At 39.7% G+C, this 22,141-nt stretch overlaps 2 protein-coding genes and 1 long non-coding RNA gene across 6 annotated transcripts in view; 2 read left to right on the forward strand and 1 right to left on the reverse strand.

The window, feature by feature from the left end:
- Positions 1–617: 617 nt before the first annotated feature.
- LOC111329279 (26S proteasome non-ATPase regulatory subunit 5) lies at positions 618–4,323 on the forward strand. Its single transcript, XM_022933914.2, has 3 exons — positions 618–1,476; positions 2,596–3,081; positions 3,733–4,323. The coding sequence occupies exons 1-3, from the start codon at positions 654–656 to the stop codon at positions 3,939–3,941; spliced, it is 1,518 nt and encodes a 505-aa protein (XP_022789649.2). The 5' UTR covers positions 618–653; the 3' UTR covers positions 3,942–4,323.
- Positions 4,324–4,664: 341 nt separating this feature from the next.
- On the reverse strand, positions 4,665–21,433 carry LOC111329287 (uncharacterized). 3 transcript variants are annotated; one of them, XM_022933926.2, is made up of 13 exons: positions 21,208–21,427; positions 19,234–19,981; positions 18,576–18,781; positions 17,328–17,812; positions 16,382–16,893; positions 14,913–15,813; positions 14,350–14,607; positions 13,309–14,266; positions 12,223–12,858; positions 11,740–11,903; positions 10,918–11,172; positions 10,625–10,765; positions 4,665–9,034 (listed from the first exon to the last, which is right to left on the reverse strand). In XM_022933926.2, the coding sequence occupies exons 1-13, from the start codon at positions 21,236–21,238 to the stop codon at positions 8,768–8,770; spliced, it is 5,562 nt and encodes a 1,853-aa protein (XP_022789661.2). In that variant the 5' UTR covers positions 21,239–21,427; the 3' UTR covers positions 4,665–8,767. The 3 variants fall into 3 exon arrangements, 2 of the variants coding, with proteins under 2 accessions (XP_022789661.2, XP_022789662.2); XM_022933927.2 differs by having other exon boundaries at positions 11,740–11,900; positions 21,208–21,426; XR_002694698.2 differs by lacking the exon at positions 4,665–9,034 and having other exon boundaries at positions 10,629–10,765; positions 10,918–11,042; positions 21,208–21,433.
- A 104-nt stretch (positions 21,434–21,537) lies between these two features.
- Positions 21,538–22,141, forward strand: part of LOC148733180 (uncharacterized) — a 46,266-nt gene continuing 45,662 nt past the window's right edge. For both annotated transcript variants that reach the window (XR_016000661.1, XR_016000660.1), the window contains exon 1: positions 21,538–21,922. This is a non-coding gene — a long non-coding RNA (uncharacterized LOC148733180). The remainder of the gene's footprint in view (positions 21,923–22,141) is intronic.

Raw genomic sequence — 22,141 nt, forward strand, 5'->3', positions numbered from 1 at the left:
CGCCTCGATCTTTTCTCCTCTCACCTGGAAAACGCACAAAAGGATGCCTGTTCTGCTGACTACAAGAGGTCGTCATGGATTTTTTTTTTTCTGAGGGCAGTGTCTTTGATCAGTTCTTTGCCTCGTTTTTTAGCTGTTCTTTAAGGAATGGATGAGACGCATTCCTTAGGCCCTGTTTACAAGCAAGGAGGGTAACCCTTGTGCTAGGGTTACCCTAACAGGCGGGTCAAAGATAGCCCGGGTTTACAAGCAAAATTTCACAGGTAGGGTTACCCTACCACCCGGGACAACTTACCTATGCTTGGTAACCGCATTGTTATCAATGTTCAAAGGGTCTGGAAACAAGTAAAAAGTTGTCCCGAGTAGGCGAGTTATCCCCAGCAGAGCGTTTACAAGGCAGCTAGGGTTACCCTGGCGCTAGGGTAACCCTAGTGCTAGGGTAACCTTAGCTGCCTTGTAAACACGTCGATGAAAAAAAGAAGAAATGTGGGAGCGTTAGGGTAACCCTCTTGCCAGGGTAACCCTAGCGCTAGGGTTACCCTATCTGCTTGTAAACAGGGCCTTACCAAATTCAATGATAATTCATTATTGTTGCATGACACCCATCCTATTCATAGCTCCGCAGATGTTCGCGGGCTCGAAATTGAACCAAGATGGCTGCCGAGAAATGTGTGGAGATTGTTCAGAGACTTTCAAATACTTCGGACCGAGAGTTAATGATAACTTTACAAGATCTTAGTGCCCTTCTAAACAGCCCATCTTTTAGTCTTCGTGAGATAACCCCTCACATCCCGGTGCGTTTGTTGTTTGGCTGTTTCAGTACAACAAACGATGAGCAAATTTCACTGTGCAAAGGAATTTTGAGCAAATTGCTGTCTATAGAGAAGGCAGATGCAGTTATAACTCAGTACCACGATTTCATTATCGAAGGTTTGAACCATCCACAGTCTGAGGTCCGCGAGTTTTGCTTGGGTGAGCTGGAAAGATGCTCTACAACTGTTAACGGCCTTCTAGCTATTTTGGACAATGTGGATATCTTGGTTTACACTACTCGTGCTCTAAGCAACGAGAGCCTTGCTTGCGTAAAGCTGGCCTCAAATACGCTTATAAACACTGCAAAGCATGAATCCGGCCTGGAAATTCTGTTTCAACATCTCATTCAGAGCGAAATCGAGGAGCTACTGACGCAAAAGGACGTTATCCGGTTCAGGGTGTATGAGCTCATGGTGACTGTCCAAGGACTCTCTAAAAAAGCTTTTGAGTTATGTAGGAAATCAGGTGTTCTGGAAAAATTGGCAAAAGAGCTTGATGGAGATGATATTTTGCTCAGATTGAACAGCATTGAGCTGCTGACGCAACTTGCAGATTCAGGAACGAATGGGCTGATGTTTGTAGAAGAAAGTGGCACGGCAAACAAGCTAAACCATTTGTTGATAACTGCTGAAGCGGATCCCCTGATGTCTTTGATGTTACCAAGTAAGATTTTAATTTTAGATTGACAATCCAAACACAGAAACTATGTTAAAATGATGTAAATGTTTACATTTTATAAAACAAACTGTGGTGCTGGGTTTGTGGAGGGTGTTAAAAGATAATTTGGTTTTATCAACTGAGTTCATAATAAGCAATTACTGGATGAGGAAAAGCATGGTATCAAGAATTATCAATGCTGAGGTGTGAGTTATATGAAACCAAAGGCTGAGGCAGATAACACAGACACAGACACAAATAATTGTTTTGTTAAACATTTTTTAAATTATCTGCAAAAGAAGATACTTCTCTCTGAGTTTGTAAAAGTTTGAAAGCATTACATGGACAAGGGGCTTGGAAACTAGGTAGACTTTCTGCTGCAGATATTGGGTTATCATGCCAACTTCAGAGGCATTGGGTTATTGACTATATGCTCTCAACCAATCAATATGTTCATAGTCTAATGCATAATAATGTAAATTGGCCACCATTAAGAGTTTCTAAAGCTGAAATTTCAAGTTTGAGCAATTTGCTGTAGGGAAGGCCAAGCAGTTTTGCAGCTCAGTATAAGCTGTGCACTTTGCTGTCTGGGCTTACAGAAAAATTGTCATCAGGTAAAACTCTAAAATATGTCAACCCTTTCACTCCCAGATCTTATGTGGGGATTAGTGGAGGTGGCGTGGCTGAGTGGTTAGGGAGCTGGACTTGTAATCTGGTGTCCCAGATTCAAGTCCTCCACCCTGACACTCATTGGATTTGTCCTCGGTTGCCCTTAGTTCAACTCCTTGGCTGTGTTCTGTAAATAGCCTACTGGTCTGCCTCCTGCCAGTGGGGATTTTCAAGTACTTAGTCTACATTGTGGCTTAAAAGCCCCTAAGGGGGAGCTTCAATTAACATGTTTACATATTTATTTTGTTTATTTGGGATTCTCCTTACTGTCTGCCATACAATTGTTATGATTTTATTTCAGAGAGTTTGTTATTGGATCAACTAATAATCCTCAATTGACATTTTTCTTTTTTTTTTCCTCATCACTTGTATGCTTGACAATGTATTAATACTATAAGGAGTAATTCTGTCTTGGTCACTCATGTAATCCATATATTGGATCTTGAAATCTTGCAGATATTATCAGATTCTTTGGTTATCTGGCTCAGTCCAGACCAGCAGAAGTGACTCAGCAGTATCCAGTGTTCTTGCAAATTGTCATCTCCTTCCTCACAGCTGCAGATCCATCCCTTAAACTGATTGCAATAGAAACAATTGGTGCTGTGTCACATTCAGAAGCAGGTCTACGAGTATTATTTGATGACCAGAGCCGCATTCAGGAGGTCATGAAAATCTTGTGCACAAACATCAGTTCCTCCCAAGCTGATGTGAAGGCTCGTTCACTGGAAACACTGGCCTTGATTTTTCATTCTACAGAAGTTCCCTCTGAGGATTTGTCAGTCTTGACAAAATCGCTCTTCAGTGCAATGACATCTAATCCGTTTCAGGAGTTGATGGAAATTTCCAAACAACCTTTTCAAGATGTTCACTGTGCTGTGTTGAAAGTGTTGAGAAGTCTTGCCAAGTACCGATGGGCTCAAGAAAACATGACCACTTGCCCAGGTACATTGTAAGAACAAAAAAAAAATAAGAATTTAAATGAAATAAATTTAAATAATCTCTTATAATCATAAACAAAAGTGGGAAATCTTTTCTGGACACAAAATTTGGTTTGGAACAGAAACAGATGATGAGATGAATGAGTGTCTCCTGCTACATAATTACACAAATGAACATTTGCTCACAGAGGGTGATATACAAGGTAAAACTCTCTGCATGTTCCCACTTGTACAATGTGAATGGTAATGAAAACATAAAAAAAAAATGATGGACTGCAGACTGTTTGAAGTTTCTTAAAAAAAAGATAAAACATTTGAGGAGTAGGAGAACCTCTTTGCTATTTACAAGGATATTGGCTAATTGCAGTTACTGTTTAAACTCTCTCTTTTTCCTCAAATGATTGGAATTAGTTGCCTTGAACTTGAGCTTGGCACAGAGGCATGTCTGGCTTTGAGGTTGTCACTAGACACTTTCAGAGATGGCAACTTAATTTAGTTGAGTTAGGTTAGTTAAACAATTTCTGCCACACCTTGAGAAAGCTTGCACCTAAACCTGCCTCTTCATGGTAAGTCATGGATATTTAACAAGGACCAAATAACTTGAAACCTTAAGGCTCACAATATCTTGTTTTCTTTTTTTTTTTTCTTTTTGCAGGTTTCCTTGAGTACCTTTTGGACAGGAAGACAGAAACAGACAAGACTGGTAAAGAACTCAAGTATGAGTTTATAGCAGAACTTGTTCATTCTCCGTTCTCAAAGGAAGTGTTTGACAAACCCATTCATTTACGACTGCGGGAGTATGAACGTGAAGGGCCATTCTATGTTCGAGCTGAGGCAGCTGTAGCCTTTGAAGGAGCAGACTAAAACAACTTTGCTGTGGCTGTAATTAATGTTTGGTCACCCTAGTGTACTGCAATCCACAAAAAATTAGTTACATTTGGATCAGGTCAGTTCAAATCATACCATTCATAGCACAAAGGGACTTCCATTAAGAGTGTTTGAGCTGTTTGTCATTGTACAGGTTATGAAGTATTGCTATTAGTTTATGAAGCTGGTGAGTTTTTCTGTCTTTTCCATTCTGATGTATGGAAGGAAATAACCTCTCCCCAAAGGAAATTTTGATCTTGTGTATTTTACATTTAAAAAAAAGACTATTACCTTGATTATGTAGACAAAGGATGGGTAGCAAACCTTTTTAATTGTTCTTCTTTAAAAAATAAATAAAAAGGAACTGGAGCTTGAACAATGTAGCCTTTGTACATGTAGATCCAGGTTCCTCATTGGAGGAGGGAAAATGAGCACATGGCAGTGTGTGTGGTATTGTGGATCAAAGTGAGGAATACAAAGTTGAAATGGTAAATTGGCCACCGTAACGATTACAAAAGCTGACGTTTCGAGCGTTAGCCCTTCGCTCTGACGAAGGGTTAACGCTCAAAACGTCAGCTTTTGTAATCGTTACAGTGGCCAATTTACCATTTCAACTTTGTTGATATAATTATCCAAATTATTTCATTACCCCTACCGACGCACCCCTGAACAGTTTCTTTCGAAACTATCAGCCTTTATTCAAAGTGAGGAATAGCTGACCAAGTCTCAAAAATATTTATTAGTTTTTATAAAGATACAATTTAACTTTTAATATATAATTTCTGATTTAATTCATTGTAAAATGTTTCATGGCCTTGAAATAAGCAATTAAGATGTTCCTATGGACCTGAGGAATTCAGTTTAAAATTACAGCTTGTTACAATGTTTTAAAAACGTTCCATACACTGCCTATAAATTACTCAAAATATTACATCAACAACTAATAAACCTTTCGCTACTAATAAAATCTTGTATCACTGACTAGGCATTTGTAGCTTGTGTTTCTCTTAGTTTGTTTCTCTTAGTTTGTTTCTCTAAGTAAAGTTACAAAAGAGACCCGATTCTACCCCAATTCTTATTCTTTATTCTTTATTATTATTGTTTGTGTCATACAAGTGAATTCCTAAGATTGGCCAAAGCCAGAGGCTTAAATGGCTTATGGTCAGAGACAAAGACTAATTTTTCAAAGAACAATTGACTAATCTAAGGTATTCTAATCTAATCTAAACTAATCAAATCTAGGTAATAAACAATAATCGGGGTATATTAGAAGTTCAGTATAATGTTCACAAATTTACAAAGAGCAGTAGATTAATCTAAGTAGTAAACTATAGTCTGGGTATATCAGAGGTTCAGTATAATATTCAATTTTGGTAGCTAAAAATTTAATTCAGGTTCAAGAAGTACAATTTAAGCTTCTTTTTGAAGTTACTAATGGTAAGGCTGTTATGGAAAGTCAGAGGGAGATCATTCCAAATAGTCGGGGGCTTGGGAACGAATAGCAAATTGATACCTACGCGAGAATTTGTGTAAGTTAAAACAAGAGCGAGTTGAATAATCATGAAACTCACGATTGAAATGTAAAAGCGAAGAAAGAGTGGCAGGCACAAGGCGATTGAAATATGAGAAAACAAAACAGGATACATGGAATTTGTTGAGTAAATGGAGCGAAAGAATATTCAGCTGAGAAAAAAGGTTTTTTTTTTTTTAGTATGTGTTAGTGGAAGAGAGAATGTAATAATACCAATGGCTTTCTTTTGTAGTATATAAAGTGGTTCGAGGTAGGAGACAAATGTAGACCCCCAAATCAAATTACAATAATTAATGTATGGTAGGAAAAGAGAATTATATAAAGTTTTTAGGGTATGCGAGGGTAGATATCGTCTTGATTTATGTAAAATTCCTATAACCTTAGCGACCTTGTCACAGACAGTAATAATATGATGTTTCCATAAGATTTTCATGAATGATAATTCCAAAAAATGTATATTTCTCCACCCGGGTTACAGGAGTGTTATTTATATAGATGTTAACTTTGGAGAGATCGATCTGTTTACGCTGCGGACGGAAGATAATGCATTTGGACTTGTCAGGGTGGATAGTAAGCTTGTTTGCATTAAACCAGGAGAAGACATGAGAAAGCTCTTGATCAACAATGTTTTCTAGAGTAGCCAAGTCTTTATGACGAAAAAAAATATTGGTATCGTCAGCAAAGAGAATGAAAGAGAGGTAACTAGAGGAGTGGAAAATATCATTAATGTATAAGAGGAAAAGGAGAGGGCCAAGAACTGAACCCTGAGGGACCCCACACTTGACTGTTTTATTGGAAGACATGGCCATTGACCATAACATATTGCTGCCTATTAGTCAAATAACTATTGAGCCAGGTTAGAGGATTACCACGGATACCATAAAAGTTTAATTTGTCGTTAAGTATCTGATGGTTGACTGTATCGAATGCCTTCTTAGGCATTCGAGGTCTAAGAAAATTCCAACGGTGCATTCATTATTTTCAAAGCCTTCATAAACATTGTTAACAAATTCAAGAATAGCCATTGTAGTAGAGTGGTGAGGTCTGAAGCCATATTGAAAGCGGTTAAGGATGTTAAGTTTGTCAAGGAAACCAAACAGTCTAATGTAAAAGAGTTTCTCAAAAACCTTGGAGAGACAGGGAAGAATGGAAATAGGCCTATAGTTAGAAAGCAAAGAGGAGTCATCACATTTGACAATAGGAAGTATTTTTGCTGTCTTGAGCGATGTGGGGAAGAGACCATGGGAGAATGACAGATTACAAATATGAGACAAAGGCACAGCTATTAAATCAATGGTCTCTTTTATAGGGGAGATACAGAGACCATCAGAGCCCTCACATGGACTATTTTTCAAAGAATAAACTATATTGGCAACCTCTGTTGGAGAAATTTGGGTAATGTAAAAACAGTTTATATAATGGCCAATCATGAAATCTCTGTAGGAAGACTGAGAGAATGGTATCTTTTTCGCCAGGGAAGGCCCAATATTAGCAAAAAAATTATTAAACTGCGTAGCTATTTGAGTTGGATCTGAGTAAGTGCCAGTGCTGTCTTTCATATGACTAAAATGTAGCTCAGGCTTCGTTTTTGAGATTACTTGTTTAATAACTGTCCATGTCTTCCTCAAGTCTGAGCTAACAGAGAGAAGTTTGTCATGAAAATATTTTTCCTAGCAAGTTTAATGAGAAAATTGTATTTGTTACGATATTTGTTGTATCTTAACTTGTTAAGTGTGGTAGGATTTAATCGAAATTGTTTGTAAAGAGCATTCTTCCTTTTACAAGAAGCAAACAGACTTCGAGAAAACCAAGGTTTTATGGGGCGTCGGGATTTAGGGCCTGCTGGCTTAAGAGGAAAAGACTTCCGATATGCAGAAGTAAGAAGGTTTGAGAATGTGTCATAGCACTCATCGACCGAAATAGCAGTATAAACTGGCGACCAGTCAGTATCTTCCAATTTAGACCTAAATGATCAAATTGTTGTAGGGTTAATAATACGTATGTATCTCTTGTGACGTGGTGACTCAATAGATAATTTCAAGTTAGTAATTTGAAAAACTGGAAGATGATCGGATAAATCAGTGTAGAAGATACCACTGTGCATGCTAAGTTCAAGATTGTTTGTATATATGTTATCAATCAAGGTTGCAGATGAAGAGGTTATACGGTTAGGTTTAGAGATTTAGGGAATGAGGCAATTAGATGTCATAAGATTGATGAACTCATTAGTGGGCTGATGAGAATCAGAATTAAAGAGGTTAATATTAAAATCACCCATCTAATCTTTATGGAGCTTGGTGTGCCCTAGTATGCGAAACTATATTGAATTAGACTGTTTGAACGTGTGCTAGCAAGCTATACTACACCTGTGCCTTCTTTTCAGTCAGTCCCAGCGATGAATTGATTTACGAGGAGCTTTAAATTTTATCGGCGCCATAGGGCTCTTAGTTATTGCTTCTCTAAATGTGCTTACAGCTTTGAATTCGAAAAACATAAAATCATCTTTGGTTCACTTTGCACGATACACCTAGTATAGTGAGTTGCATTTAAATTTCAGTTGTTGTCCAGGAATGTAGAGCTCGTCGGTTTTTGACCACAAAACAAACCAATTGCAGGGTTATCACGCACTTTAAATTTAAATACGACTCGTGGGGTGCATTGTTAAAAGAGGACGACATAAAAACAGGCTCTTGTGTAATAAGAGCTGTAGACAGACGCATTCAACTTTCGTCTACAATAATTTTCCTGGATAATTCTACCTGACAGTTTAGCTGCAAATAAATTAATTGCAGAAAATAAAACTTAAAAAAAGAGTTAACATTTAAACGGGCCTTTAATTTGTGCCTCCGAGTCCTACCACTACGTTCAGGACACTTTTTCCAACTGAGCTGAACAGCCACAATTCGAGAGGTTTAGAACTTTGCTTTCTGTAGTAACCTCAGTGTGAGTTTTCTGCAACATCAGGCGCGTAGCGTGGTCATTTTTTCAAGTGCGCACAAGTACATATGACCTAGAAACCTAAGTAAACTGAGCTAACAATACCGCGTTCTTTATTTCTTGTTCGAAATAGTTGTGTGAATACAAGGAAAGAACAAAGCGTCTCGCCCTTACTTTGAGCAAACTTGGCGCAAACACAACGTTGTTTTCAAAATTTTCTGGTCACTTCAAGTACACACATGCGTATAGGACGCTACACGCCTGAACATTCTTCATCGAAATTTACAAGATAAACACGAGTTATCATGTTCACACATTGTTTACGATGATACAGCTGTTTTGATTAATCATCATCTCACGGCATGATGTTAAAGGCTTTGGTGTCTTTGCTGTACTTGCTGTGCTTTTCACACACCCAAATGGCGCCAAACCCTTCGCGTGGTTCCTGTCGCAACCCACCAAAGTTGTCTTTGGTACCTAGCTTTGACAGAACTTCTCGCAGATACTCATAATGTTCACCACCCAGTTGATACCCGCGGAATGTACCTGATACACCAGTCAGGCTCTTGGGTTGCGGAATGGAACCTGATGTTTCTTCAACAGTCTTGAGGAAGCCGTCCATCTGTGTGTAAAATAAGTAATGCAGGCTTTTGGATTTTAGATTTCTAGAACACATTTCACGAAATACAATTATAGTAATCGCAAAGGCGAATCAAAAGAAAGAAACATTACAACGAGCTAATAATTAAACCAACTGAAGCACAAAAAACGCGGGTAACGAAGTCGCAAATGCTTTAAATTGTGCTCGTGATTGGTCGAGGATACGATGTTTCTATCAATATCACCAACCTCAAGCAGTTTGCTTAACAAGGTATTTATGTTGTTATGAGAAGTTTCGTACATGTCGTTGGTTTTGAGAGTCAATAGGGAGCTTAAGCAACCACGACGACGAACGGAGGACGACGACCGGAAGTAGCGAGAACGTCACTGCGCAAGCGCGAACCAAGAATTCCGTCGTCGTCTTATCGTCGACGACTTGAGATGGACCAGTTTCAAGTCGTCGTGAACTTCCGAACTTCAAAGCAGTTTTTCTCATCAAAAGGTGCGGCTTTATTGTCGTTTTTTTGACAGTCTATGGCCGGTTGGAGTTTGTATTCGCTTCTGCGGTTGATTTAAACCTCCCTGTTCAGTTTTCTAAACAAATAAAATTCGAAAACCTACTAACTCATTTTACTTCCTCCGCACAACAGATGTCAAGTCAAGCGGTGAAAGCGACCACGTTAGGTTTAAATTTATTTGAGTATATTTTATGAGAGTGCTGTTTATCATTTTTATTGAATGAAAAGGTTTAAATGGCAGTGCAATACACCACTGCTTTCGGTCAAAAGCTGTGTGTATGGAACTGTCGGTTTATTGCTACTAAAACATTTTGCGTGTTGCTGTTCTTCCGTCGAGACGCTTTAAACAGCTAAGAATTCTTCAGATCGGTGTGTCAACATGAGCGTGCGTGAATACCTCTCAGGTTTTGCGAATCTATTTTCGAAATGTTTGATAAAGATCTAGATTTACAGCGATAAAAATTATTCCGACAAAATCACACGGGAAAAAATAGTATTCTTGTTTGAAGCGCGACGACTCATCTATGCCGATCGCTAGCTAGCATTGATTAAAATTGACAGACTTGAGTCGTTTGCTCGCCAAAGGAAGGAGCATCAAAGGTAGAACATATCAGGCTAAAGCACGTTGAAAATCAGGCAAGCCTTGGGCAAAATAGGTTTGTTTATACCAGCAACACTTAGAACTGAATTTTAATCTCGAATAACTTCCGTAAAATTTATATTTTAAACTTTTATCATGCGTAAATTATTGTAAATAAAGCTAAAGCTTAATAATTCCTTGGACTTTTGATGTTCAAGAATTGAATAACGTACTCTCGAACTTTCGATAAAGGTGAAAATTTTGATCCATGACCGAGAAGAAGGTTTTGGAGGTCTCTGAACGATGTCATTTCTTAAACTTACGAAGCGAGAATAAACAAAAATTTCAGACGTCGTCGTCCTTGAGCAACTTCACTGCTTAAGTTTCATTTTCCCGCTAAAAACGACGTCCTGGTTCCAGACCCTCCGCGATTGCTTGACGTCGTCGTCGTCCCTTTCGTCGTGGTTGCTTAAGCTCCCTAATGTGGTGAGTGGACAACATGTATATCACAAACCTCTTTGAAGACATTCTTCCAACGAACTCCAGAAAGTACAGCTCCACTGAGGCCTATTGTGCCGAGGACGGTATTCAGGGTTTCTTCCTCATCAAAGAGGGTTGTAGCGATGCTCGCCACAGAGGAAAGGTTGATGAGAAGCTGAAAAGAGGAAAATGTTAGCGAACTATACTCAACGTTGAAAAGTAGAGAATAGACTTCAGAATTCCATGAATTAACAATAACGCTTCGAATGAATTCGTGTCCACGTTGCCATCATAAACGTTATGCATCGTGAAAAACAAGAAACTTACCTGCAAAGTAAACCGCAAAAAATTAACACTTTTTTTGATCAGATCAGCAGCCACGATGCTCTCTAGTCTGTACCCTTCATGCTTGCTGGAGTCAAGAAAGTGCACCCCACTACCGTCTCCATTTCCTTCGCAAAGTAGAAACAAACGATACTTTGGCTGACCAAACGTTAGAAGCCTTTTTATCGCGTTCACTTTCAAAACAGAGGAGCGATTCTGGAATTCTGGCAGAAGGCAAATGGTTCGTGGAACATCGTACTACAAAAAGTGATACAGGCGAGATAAAAAGGTAGCTTTCATGTAAGAAGAAACTCAAGAGTTTCAAAAATATTTTAAGGAAAATTTAACTGCGTTTCCAGGCTAGGGAATACCAATCTTATCTTTCTGTTGACTCCACACTTTTTTCTTTTGTTGCGCCCAAAATATAAAGTCACTTCTTATATTACTATCTACTCTCGGCCCTAACAGTTTCTGCAGTAGACAGTTTAAAATCTGAAACAGACCTCTACTACATCAGCATGCTTTAGCAGAAAGCAAAAATTACAGAGAGATAAGATTGGTATTCCCTAGCCTGGGAACGCAATTAAATTTTCCTTAAAAATACTTTTGAAACTCTTAGAGTTTCTTCTTACATGAAAGCTATCTTTTTTCTATCAACACTGCTAAAATTACTCTTTGATTACCTAGTTCCTCTTTGATTACTTAGTTCCTTCTCGGTTTTCAGTAGGAAAAAACCATATATTCTTTTCTTTCTCTGTAACAACCAAGACGAAGACTTAGCAAAAGTCTGTCAAATCGATCACCATTGCTTAACTCTTTTCTTACATTTTTTAGGTCCATGAAAACTTTTGTCAAGTCTTCAATCCTTTCTCTGATCTCTCTCAGCACTTTCGCTTCAACCTTGTCGACGTGATCACCAAAGTACCTCATCACGGGACGAGTCAGAGTGTTAGAGCGAGGATCATCAGGCTTACAGTGCGAGTCACCTGCTTTGTCAAAGACGAGGTTATGTTGATGAGCAAAAATCTCAAGACAAGGCTGAGTGTTCAATGATTTGGTGTGAACTTTGCAAACAGAACACAGCGATATTTTTGCAACATAACATTAAATCCATAATTCACTTTTGTTCACTTTCGCCCTATAAATATGCACAAAATCAAGGTCCAAGGCTATCTTTAACTGGCTGAAAGTTTCCTTTCAATGCCAATCAATGTTTATGATTCAAGTTTCAGCTCTAGAGGTGATACAAAACTAGCATACTCACACAGGTCAGGGTGCATAAGTATTTTTCGCTTAGTGTTTACATACCTGGATGCCATTCCAGCGCTGGCATCGATTGCGTATCTTTGAATCCATTTAACATGTCACTGATGGTAGATTTTTTGTCATGACATCTTTCACAATGACACCTATCCTCGTCAAGTGCTGCTGCCTCTTGTAGAAGGGACAAATCAAAATAATGCTGCCGACAGGCACGACAAGACACCTTGATCTCACAATAGCCAAGACAGGTCGTAAAGCGCGTTTTCAGGAAACGTAATGTTTCATCTGCACCAGCCTTGCAAACATCTTGGCTGTGTGCCCGCACTGTCACTCTTACCTCCAATACAGTTTTGTTGACGAAACAAGGTCCGCAGTCAATACGACAGTCGTACTGATCGTCCCTGTAGATAACTAGAGAATATTTCCCCACAATCACATGACGATATTTTTGCAGAATGTTCGCAACAAGAGGATGGAAACTGGAATGGACATGATAGGGCGGCACCTCAAACACCAAATGTCTGTAGATGGTGTATTTGGACTCTTCCACCGGAGGCCAATTCTTTGCTGTGATAGATTTTGAAGTCAGGCGAGGAATGATGTAAACTGCACTCCTATCTCTCGTCTCAACGGCCACTCGCTTTTCAATCAAAAATTTGACGATGTGTTGCTTTGTCAAATCTGTGGGATTAAAATGTGGAATAAGGTAATGTAAGCTGGAGTAGAAATTGATGAAAAAGACCTTCATGAGAACCCCAAGGAGTTAGAGTAGCACTTAAAATAGCTCCCAAGAAAACTATTTAATGTAGAAATACTAATTCTTGGAAGTGATAAGTGCCTTGAAAAAGGCCTTATGCTTATTAACATCAAAATAGTCAATTTCCCCTCCACACCCATATTGCAAGGTGCGACTGGTGAATTTTATCGACGAATTATTCCTCAGAAATTGAGGTAAAAGAAATAAAAACAAAATGGCAGAAATTAGAGAAAATTGTCTTGCTAATGAGGTCTAGGTCTTTTTCAGCAAATGACGTAGTCATGCGTACTGGCGTAAAAATTCATCACTCCCAAAAACTAATTGTATGAATTGATCTGACCGAAAACGGAAATATTTAGATGCTTTGACAGTACCTAAGACTTTCCTGCTTAGGCTCCCGAAGTGACTGAGCCTCGTCACTTCGGTGAGCTGCCGCTCAAACCAACGAGGCAGGAGAACTAAGAAAAACGAATCTGCTCCTATTAAGATACCCAATCCTGTGCGCTCAAGGTAGTTGGCAGCTCTTCTGCATAGATGATCTCCCTGGATGCCGCACTCACTAGCCAGACTCTTAAATTTAGAATAATCAAGATGTTCAATCCCTTCCATCTTCAACTCAAGGACTTTTGAAGCCAAACTGTCTAATCTGTACCAGACAGGACTTTGGTGGCAGTTTGTTTCACTTAGCACCAAAAGCAATTCCTCCAACAGCTTGTCTGGTTCTGAAGCAAAGGTGGTCCCAACAAGAATAGATCGCTTCATCTTTGGATTCACTTTCTGGAATGGCTCCAAGTCGATGTCATTGGCATGTGTAGTGCTTATATTTATACCCAAAAGGATAATATCGGCGGAAGATGCATGTTGTGACAGTAAGTGCAACCAGAAGTTAAGGTCCTCCTCAGGCAGGCTTCCGTTACAGGCGTCCCAGACGTAGACGTAAATTCCACTGTCGGTCATCGACGTCATCATAAAGGCTACCTGTGTCAATAAATCTGTGTTGATGACTGGAACCCCCATCAACTGAATCCACGATTCATACGGACCGATGGCTTTCTGAAGGACCCCACCAACTTCTCTCATGCAGTCAGTGTCTGAACTAATCAGCGATAGTTTAGTTCTTTTCGACGTAACACTTTTTTCTGCTTTGACTTTAAACGGACTGCCAAGAAGGTTCTTTCCATTTCTTGTTATAGAGACTTTGAACGACCCTTCAGAATAGAAAACCATGGAAGCAACGTACACCCCATCCGCATTAAGTGACTGCTTTATCTTTCCTTTGGAATGAATATTATTTGGGGGGTCTTGGCAGTTAATTATCTCGGCTCTAAATTCCTTTGCAGAGAGAGGAGAAAAAAGGCAAGATGAGAGTTTTGAACAAAAACTTGTTTGCAGCTCTCTGCATCAACATTTATTACCGTGCAGGTACTGTCTTGTGAGTTTTCGTTTCTTTTGGATATTTCCACTTCAAATAATCTGCCAACTACAGCGAGGTGATTGTCTGCGGTTCCAACGTCGCCTATGATGTCCAATTTGTATCCGGCAGGAGAAGAACTGCTCTGCGTCTCTTCCAGAAGTTTTGGAATGTCAATGGGCTGGGCTGCAGCAGTGATACTCGAAAGTTTTTTCCTTGTTTTTTCCCCCTCTGGTAAATCTAGCTGGCCCCAGAAGTACACCTGAGAGGAATATGCAACAGTAAATGATCGAGGAATCCACGAAATTTGACTAAAAGTCGTTTAAACAATTTGTCACATTGTTGGAGGTTCTGATGAACATCCTTTAATTCGTTAACACCTGTAAGAATGCAGGTATTCAAGGCGGAAATTTGTAAACAAATTTATTTCCGCCAAGAGATGACCATAACATACATAGAAGAGGTGAATTAAAATACAGGTTATTTGTAACCTGTTTAGGGAACTTCAGCGTTAGTGTCTGTTCATAAGCCTAACAAAGTGGGAAATATACAAAAACAGGGACAAACCTTGCCATTTTCTGTGAGAACAGATGTGCTTGCCCATCCACAACATACAGTATGAACCCTGTCCAACGCTGTTACCGGAACAAGCTGAAAAGTCTGGAAGGTTTGAAATGTACCACATCCCAGCTGGCCTGAAGTACCCTCCCCTGACGTGAAGAGAATTCCTCTATCGGATAAGGCAGCTAGATGGCTCGCACCACAAGCGATTTGCACAATTATTTCACTGTTCAATTCCTTATGGCGCACAACAGCTCCGCCGGCCATCGGGGACCAACTGTATACATCTCCAATGGTGGTACAAAAGAGAAATATGTTGAGACTTGCTTCCACTGCCATTATAATATCACCTTGAAAAGGGACGGCAGTGAAATCAACTTTCGGTGATTTATCAGCATCTGACTCTTTCAAGTTGGAGAACAAGGAATGCAGGAGGTCTTCAGGAATTGTGTTGTTTTGAGGGTCGGGAGGAAAATGTTGCAACAACCACCTCCAGATGTCGACATAATGGGCTTTTCCTCGCCTATCCATGCTGATCAAGACTGAGCCTACCGAGCGGAGAATGGTCAAGTCGCTCATGTTGCATTGAATCTGTAATATGCAATCATGCATGGCCTGGCAATCAAACTTAGGAGAGATCCCTGCGCAAAATATCAGATTACTTGTGCCAGTCAGCGCCACAACAAGCTCGATAAATGATGTTTCACATGGCAAATAACACGTGGTGACATCCCTGATGCTTATGGCTTCACCACCAGCAGCAAGGTCAGAGGAAGCTTCGTTATTCACATCAAAAGGTATTGGATCTTCCAACTTAGACCCATAGTGGCATTTTCCCCATATCTTTACATCTCCAGTGGTGGTTAAAACCATGGTGTAGTCTTCACTACAGCACAATTCTTTCGCTCTAAGGAGGAAAACCAACAGTTGTCACAAGAGTGATGGAAATGACGGTGGCCGGATAAGTGTGAAGAAAGATCTTTCTTAACAACGATAGATATCACCGCGTACCAAGGAATAGCTTATAGCTAAAAAAATATTTTGTATCTGCTTTAGTTTCTTTTTAATGGCCATAGTTAGTCATAAAGAAATAATCTGAGAGTGGAAGGGATAAATGTGCCTCGCCTAAATTTAATTCTGAGGCAGAATACTCTGGTAAAACCTAAAGTGATCTGGAACGTACGTAGTTTTATCTCATTAAAACTTCTTAGTTGATAGGGATTGTACGAGGGAGTGACAATAATTTAAAAAATATAGAGAGTTTAGTTATGTTATTCAAAAGTAGAAACAATTTCGTCGCTCGTCTTTACCATCTGACAGTTTTTCTTTCTATCTTGGCAATCAAGCCCGGCCTAACATCACGCAACAACTGCCATAGTTAACAAAAACCATATAATGGACTTTTAATCTTGTTCATCATCTTTGTGTGAAAAACATAATACTTCCAAACAAAGATTGGGCAAAGTAGCACAAACCTCATTTCGTCTCCTGATACATTCGTTCCAAGAGAAACTTTTCGTGGGACATCGCTACAATCAGAAACAGTAAAATAACCAAGCTGTCCGAAGGCATTGTTTCCACAAGTGTACACTTCTCCGTCAACAGTTAAAAGCCCAGAGTGTTTCCACCCAGCTGATACTTGCTTCACAAATTTGCTATTGCGGTAAAGTTCCCTGATCAATTTAGGGGCAGAAAGGCACTGGCAATGACCCTGACCTAGTTGACCATCGGAACCTAATCCCCACGCATATCCGATACCAGTGTAGTATATTCCGTTCGCCACGCAGACAGTGTGAAAAGTTCCACAGACTACCGACTTCACGGCCACGTTGAAGAGTTGGCTTACTTTTTGGGGTTTTGAAAGGAACCGTCTTCTCTCAACATCAGCGCAATCCAGTCCCCATTGGTAAAGAACGCCTCTTTGGTTTAATGCCACGGCGTGGTCACCTCCTGCAGCAATTGCCTGGATATCCTTTAACGACTCAATCTATCAATTTAACGTAAACAAAAGGAGTCTTTCGTGAGTGTTGAAATTGAAAATACATATTTCATCAACGCCTGTGGGGTACATAAAAGGGTAAATGACAAATTTGGGTATCGAAGACCTTTTCATCGGGGCATGTTGTGAGAAGTTTTGCAGATATTTTGAGTATCTCTACATCTCAATTGTAGGGTCTAGCTTGAAAAAATGTGTTAAATCTTCATCAAAACGTCGCTGAAATACCATCCGAACGGGTTGAATTTCCAAGAAGGAATATTAGCATGCGACCGAAGAAAAGAGGGAAAAGGAGAGGAGTACGCGAGAACAAAACAATGTTTCCCTCAACAGTTCTGCGTAACTTTTGATATTTAATCACACTCAATTTTCCTTGTTATGGAATAACGTTAGGAGAAAAGGAAAGTTACAAAACGGATACTTACCAATGTGGGCAATGATCTGTCCGTTTCGTCTCCATGTCCTAACTTTCCTAAAGCTCCCGTTCCACAAGAGAATACCTTTCCATCTGTGCTCAACATTAAAGTGAAGGATGAACCACAGGTAACTTGTTTTATTTGGCAGTCTATTGATGTTACTGTTAACGGAAAATATAGAACGGCATGATATTGTAAGTCTTCCTTATCAATACCGAGTGCTCCAGTGTCTCCATGGCCCCAGGTGCTAACTCTTGCTGTACCTTCCTCAATAACAGCCGCATGAGTAAGAGACATATTCATACATGCCACCTTTTCAGAGAGCGGCGATGGCTTGAAGTGGAATTTATTCTTGACAACTTCTTTCTCTGATGAAGTTCCCTTGGTCAATCTCGTACTGACAGAGTTAAGGCCAACCTCTGACATTCTACCATCTTCTGACAGAAGTAACATGTAAAAAAGGCCGTGTTCCCTTTCGCAGTTTAGCTGGTCACCTATGGGAGAGGGTAAAAGGAACTCTGAATGAATATATTTGAATCCCATCTGTCTTAAGGTCTTAGGTCCCATAAGTCTGGAGACTTACAGGATGGTTCCTCCTGTCGGAGGTTATTCCTATTTGTGAAGCTTTAAACTACAGTAATTATTTCTACTCCTTCCAAGGAAGATGCTTGTTGATAGCATGTTACTTATGTTATTAACATTTCGTCCGGTTCCCCCGAATGTTCTCTTGTACTCATTTACCATCTCGTGTAGCTGTGTAAAGCTAAAAAAAAGAGATTAAATAGGTGTGTTTGCATGGCTAGTAAATCTCAAAATTTCCTGACAAAGTGCAAAACATACCTTTCGGTTGACACTTTAGTTTGTCATAGCAAAAACATCAAAACGCAACCAGAAACTATCTTTACCATGTGATAAAAATACAGTTGGCGCGTGCGTGCTGAAGATGGACTTGGGAAACCAAAAACACATCTCGTGACTCTAAGATACCCACAGAGAAAGTCGAATAGAAAAGGAAAGTTAGGAAACCTTAATCTCAGCTGTTGAATGAAGATGGCTGTTCTTCATTTTCTTCACGAGCGTAGGGCAAGGTGCATGTCGAGAAAATTAAGGCTACATTTCATCTTGCGCGCGTGCAGAGCCATATGACAAAAGCCCCCAACGCACGAAATCAGTTCGTTCGAAAATACATTGAAAGTATCTTGTAGATGTTTCAAATTCAGCATTTATAACTATCAAAGTCAGGATCTGGAAACTTACGTGAACTAAAGAGGAGCTTTTTTACGTCCTTGAACTTTGTCTTTGTGGGTTGTCTTTTGACTGTTGTTCCGTAATGTTTCACACCCTCTAAGTTCTCGTACTGCCAAGTGCTAGGTGGCGCGTTAGCCATCACACAGGCCCAAAGCTTGTTTGATTTCCTGTCTGGATGCCTTGACATCTCCAGCTTTAACACTGCCTCCTTTGAGCTAAAAGATTATTTTTTAAAATTTTGAAAAGATTTCCTTAGCTTTGCAGTACTAGTGTTATTATGGCATTTTATAAAATATCAACATGAAACAGCGAAATTGTATTCATTCCTTTTAATTCAAAGTTTGCTTAACTATGGGTCAACACCGTTCCAAAGTAGGTTGTTTGAATTTTGCCTCGCCAATTGATTTACTTAGATTTTCCATTGTTTAAACAGATAATTTGTGAGCATGGCGCAATGAACTGCCTAGAAATCGACATCGTTAATGCCATCAATCAAATCCCATTTTTCCCGGGAATATTTTGCAGCCAATGACATTGACAGCAACAGGGATTTCTGACAGATTTTCAAGTAACCTTAAGGTTAGGTTGAGAGGTAGTTTTTGACTTTAAAAAAATCCTTTTCAACTCAAAATCACATGCAATACTGAATTAATAGAGATCTTTTTACCACTCCTCTGACCAAGTCCCCCAAGTAAATTTCCTGCTCTGCCCTGTCATAGATACACACTGATGGAACAACTGAAGATCTGTAATCTCTTCTTCAGTTTCTAAAAGGACTGGATCGGGATACTTCACAAGGGCTCCTTCACCAAGGAGCATGTCGTCCACAAGGTGGTCACCGAAACTTGATGAGCCATCTTGGATATCAACCGGATTGATCTCACTAGTGAAAAGGGTACTGGCCTTCTCGGCGACTCGGTAGAACAATTCATAAGTGTTGGATAATGTGTGTGCTGAAGTGATCCAAATCTCTGCTCCAATTTCTTCAGAAAACAATGTTGCTTCTGTTTGTAATGTAAAGCTATGCGGTGCTACATCAATCTTGGTACCAACAACAAACTTTGCTACGTTTGAAACCTCACCTTTGAAGCTTTGAATGAACTCTTGATACCAGTGATTCTTAAGTCGTGTGAAGCTCGAGGGCTCATCAAGGGCAAACACCAAAACAATGCAGTGCAGATGTCTTAAGTACAAATTAACAAGAGATGTATATTCCCGCTTTCCGGATGTGTCAGTAATGAGAAGCCTGCGTGTGTTTGTTATGTCAACGTATGTAATCCAGGCCCCCGTGGTTGCTCTATACTCTTTGGGAAGTTCCCATAGTTCATGTTCATTTTTAAGGGCTTTTATAAGCGAAGTCTTACCAACGCTTACATCTCCAAGAAGAACCATTTTAAAACATTGTAAGCTGTCCCCTGTGGAAATAATTCAACGTTTATGTTACGTACGCCTAGAGCAGTCTTTCACAAAGCGATGTGTAAGTATATTCCGGAAGATAATTTTCATAAATGTTTGGAGAGTAAAACAAGTCACAACAGACGAAGAGTCAGGTGGATTTAAGACAGCGGGGTAAGAGTTAACCCTATGTCAAACCTAAGTTAATGCCCTCCTCGTCTGAGTCACTGTAAGCTACAAAACGCTAACTGGTCAATTTGAAACGACTCGTGCATTCAATCCTTTGGTCGGTGAGTCGTGTAGCGATGATCGTGAGGAAGCCCTATGTAGGATTTGGGCGGCAATTTTATCAGAAAATATCATAGGCGATGAAGCATTATCTTGTCGATTTGAAACTTTCGTCTTTCTTTTGAGATTTTTTTCAGTTTTGCGTTAATTCTAGTTGGTCAGCGGATGTTGGTCAAGAGGGTTGTGATTTTTGAGCTCCGCTAAGTGAGAGCCTATACAGTGTCTGTTTAGGTAGCCTGCCTAGAATAGCTTTGCTAACTGCGGGCTACAAAAGCCTTTACTTCTTTAATTAAAAAAAAAAAATTAAGTCAATGTTGTTGTTGTTCAATGTTGTTGTTGGATGTAGGGGAGTTTGCGACTATGCAGCTTCCATTTGCAAGCCATGCTCTCCCCTTTCATGAAAAATACGTTCTAAACTTCTCAGAGGCAAGAAGCGCATTTTCATTTCATAATACCTTATTGAGGCTTTTAGAGCAAAGTGCACTAAAATTGTTTTTATCTAGTTCTTTATTGTGACCTTCATACAATTCCTCATATTTCAATGGTATGTTTGACATGTCAACCCACTTGGTCTGCCTGTGGTATCTTCCACTGTATGTGTCGAAGTAGAAACTCGTCTTATGCGGTCAGAATTTCAAGCTGCCAAGTTTCTATATGCTACCGAGAATTACAGGTAACAGCAACATTACGAAGCTACTACGTCATAAAGCCATCGTACTTTTCCTTAGTTACAAAAGGAAACAGACAGATGCTTCAATGACTTCAATATTATTAGTACTGAATGAAATTGTTTAACCTATTCCGGAAGTCATTGTAATTCAGTGTCTGTTATGCACCATCGATGCTTCGATGAATGCACAATCCGCATAAAAGAAACTCTCAATCAATAACGAACCAAGCAAGCCAAACAGATTTCAGGCACGAGATGTTGAAAATGCTGCAATTTACTAACACCTACCCCAATTTCCTACTGAACCTTTTGCGGACATCGATGCCACCGCCGTCTTGAAATCAAAATTGTACCAAATTATACTGAGGCCTTATCGTCAAATACCACTGCGGATACACACAGCTAAGGAAGTGCATTTTTCTGAAATATAATCAAATCTTCCGTCTGCGAAGCCATCTGTCACATGATTTCGCGTCAATCTTTGGACAGCTTGCAACCAGAACCATTCTGTGTTAATCCTTGTGACGAATTCTTTACTCTGGCCGTTGGTAGACTGGGCACCAACTAACAAACGTTTGTGGTTGATTAATGTGTATATACTTCATGGAAGGCAGCCACAAAATGTACACCTACTACACTTAGAAGAGGCGTACACGACATACATACATAGGCATACATAACGTAAAGTATACCCCTGGTGAGACATGCAACATTTGTGGCTGCCTTCCCTGAAGTATATACCGATCAATGGCCTTCACAAAGTATTACACCAATCCGGCTAATTCCAGAGGAAGAAGTACGCAAGAATCTTTCTTGTTTCAACCCAAGTGTAATTTTTTCTACCAGCCAGTCCTACCAGCCGACATCTCTTGAGACTTCTATGAGCTTGGCTTGTTCTTACAAACAGCTGTTCTCGTGGACTCTAAGCGGCTTATCTGAACGTACGAGAGTTAATAATGTACTTCAGTATCCAGTGTAAGGCTGGCTGTAAAGGAACAGAACGGTAAGCGAGGCTCACATGCTTTCTTTCAAGTTGGTTACGTTGCAGCAACTCATGTATATTACTCATGATTTGTAACACGAACCTGGCCGTTTTAGGGTACTGATTATTTTGTGTTCGAAATAATTATCTGGTTTAAGTTTAAGTTTAATTCATTCGCCACAGGAATGGCAGGAGAAAGGAACAGAACTTTCGTTCCAATTGACACCTAACCCCTTTTTT

This window comes from Stylophora pistillata, chromosome 4 (genome assembly GCF_964205215.1).
Source record: "Stylophora pistillata chromosome 4, jaStyPist1.2, whole genome shotgun sequence".
NCBI classification, from domain to species: domain Eukaryota; kingdom Metazoa; phylum Cnidaria; class Anthozoa; order Scleractinia; family Pocilloporidae; genus Stylophora; species Stylophora pistillata.

Excerpts from the sequence above, each read along its gene's own strand:
- LOC111329279 (XM_022933914.2), top strand. The coding sequence starts at position 654 with ATGGCTGCCGAGAAATGTGTGGAGATTGTTCAGAGACTTTCAAATACT. Across the intron at positions 1,477-2,595 it reads GATGTCTTTGATGTTACCAA|ATATTATCAGATTCTTTGGT; the intron begins GTAAGATTTTAA and ends GAAATCTTGCAG. Across the intron at positions 3,082-3,732 it reads AAACATGACCACTTGCCCAG|GTTTCCTTGAGTACCTTTTG; the intron begins GTACATTGTAAG and ends TTCTTTTTGCAG.
- LOC111329287 (XM_022933926.2), bottom strand. The coding sequence starts at position 21,238 with ATGTCCGCAAAAGGTTCAGTAGGAAATTGGG. Across the intron at positions 15,814-16,381 it reads GTATCAGGAGACGAAATGAG|AGCGAAAGAATTGTGCTGTA; the intron begins GTTTGTGCTACT and ends TTTCCTCCTTAG. Across the intron at positions 14,267-14,349 it reads CACAAGACAGTACCTGCACG|GAATTTAGAGCCGAGATAAT; the intron begins GTAATAAATGTT and ends CTCTCTGCAAAG.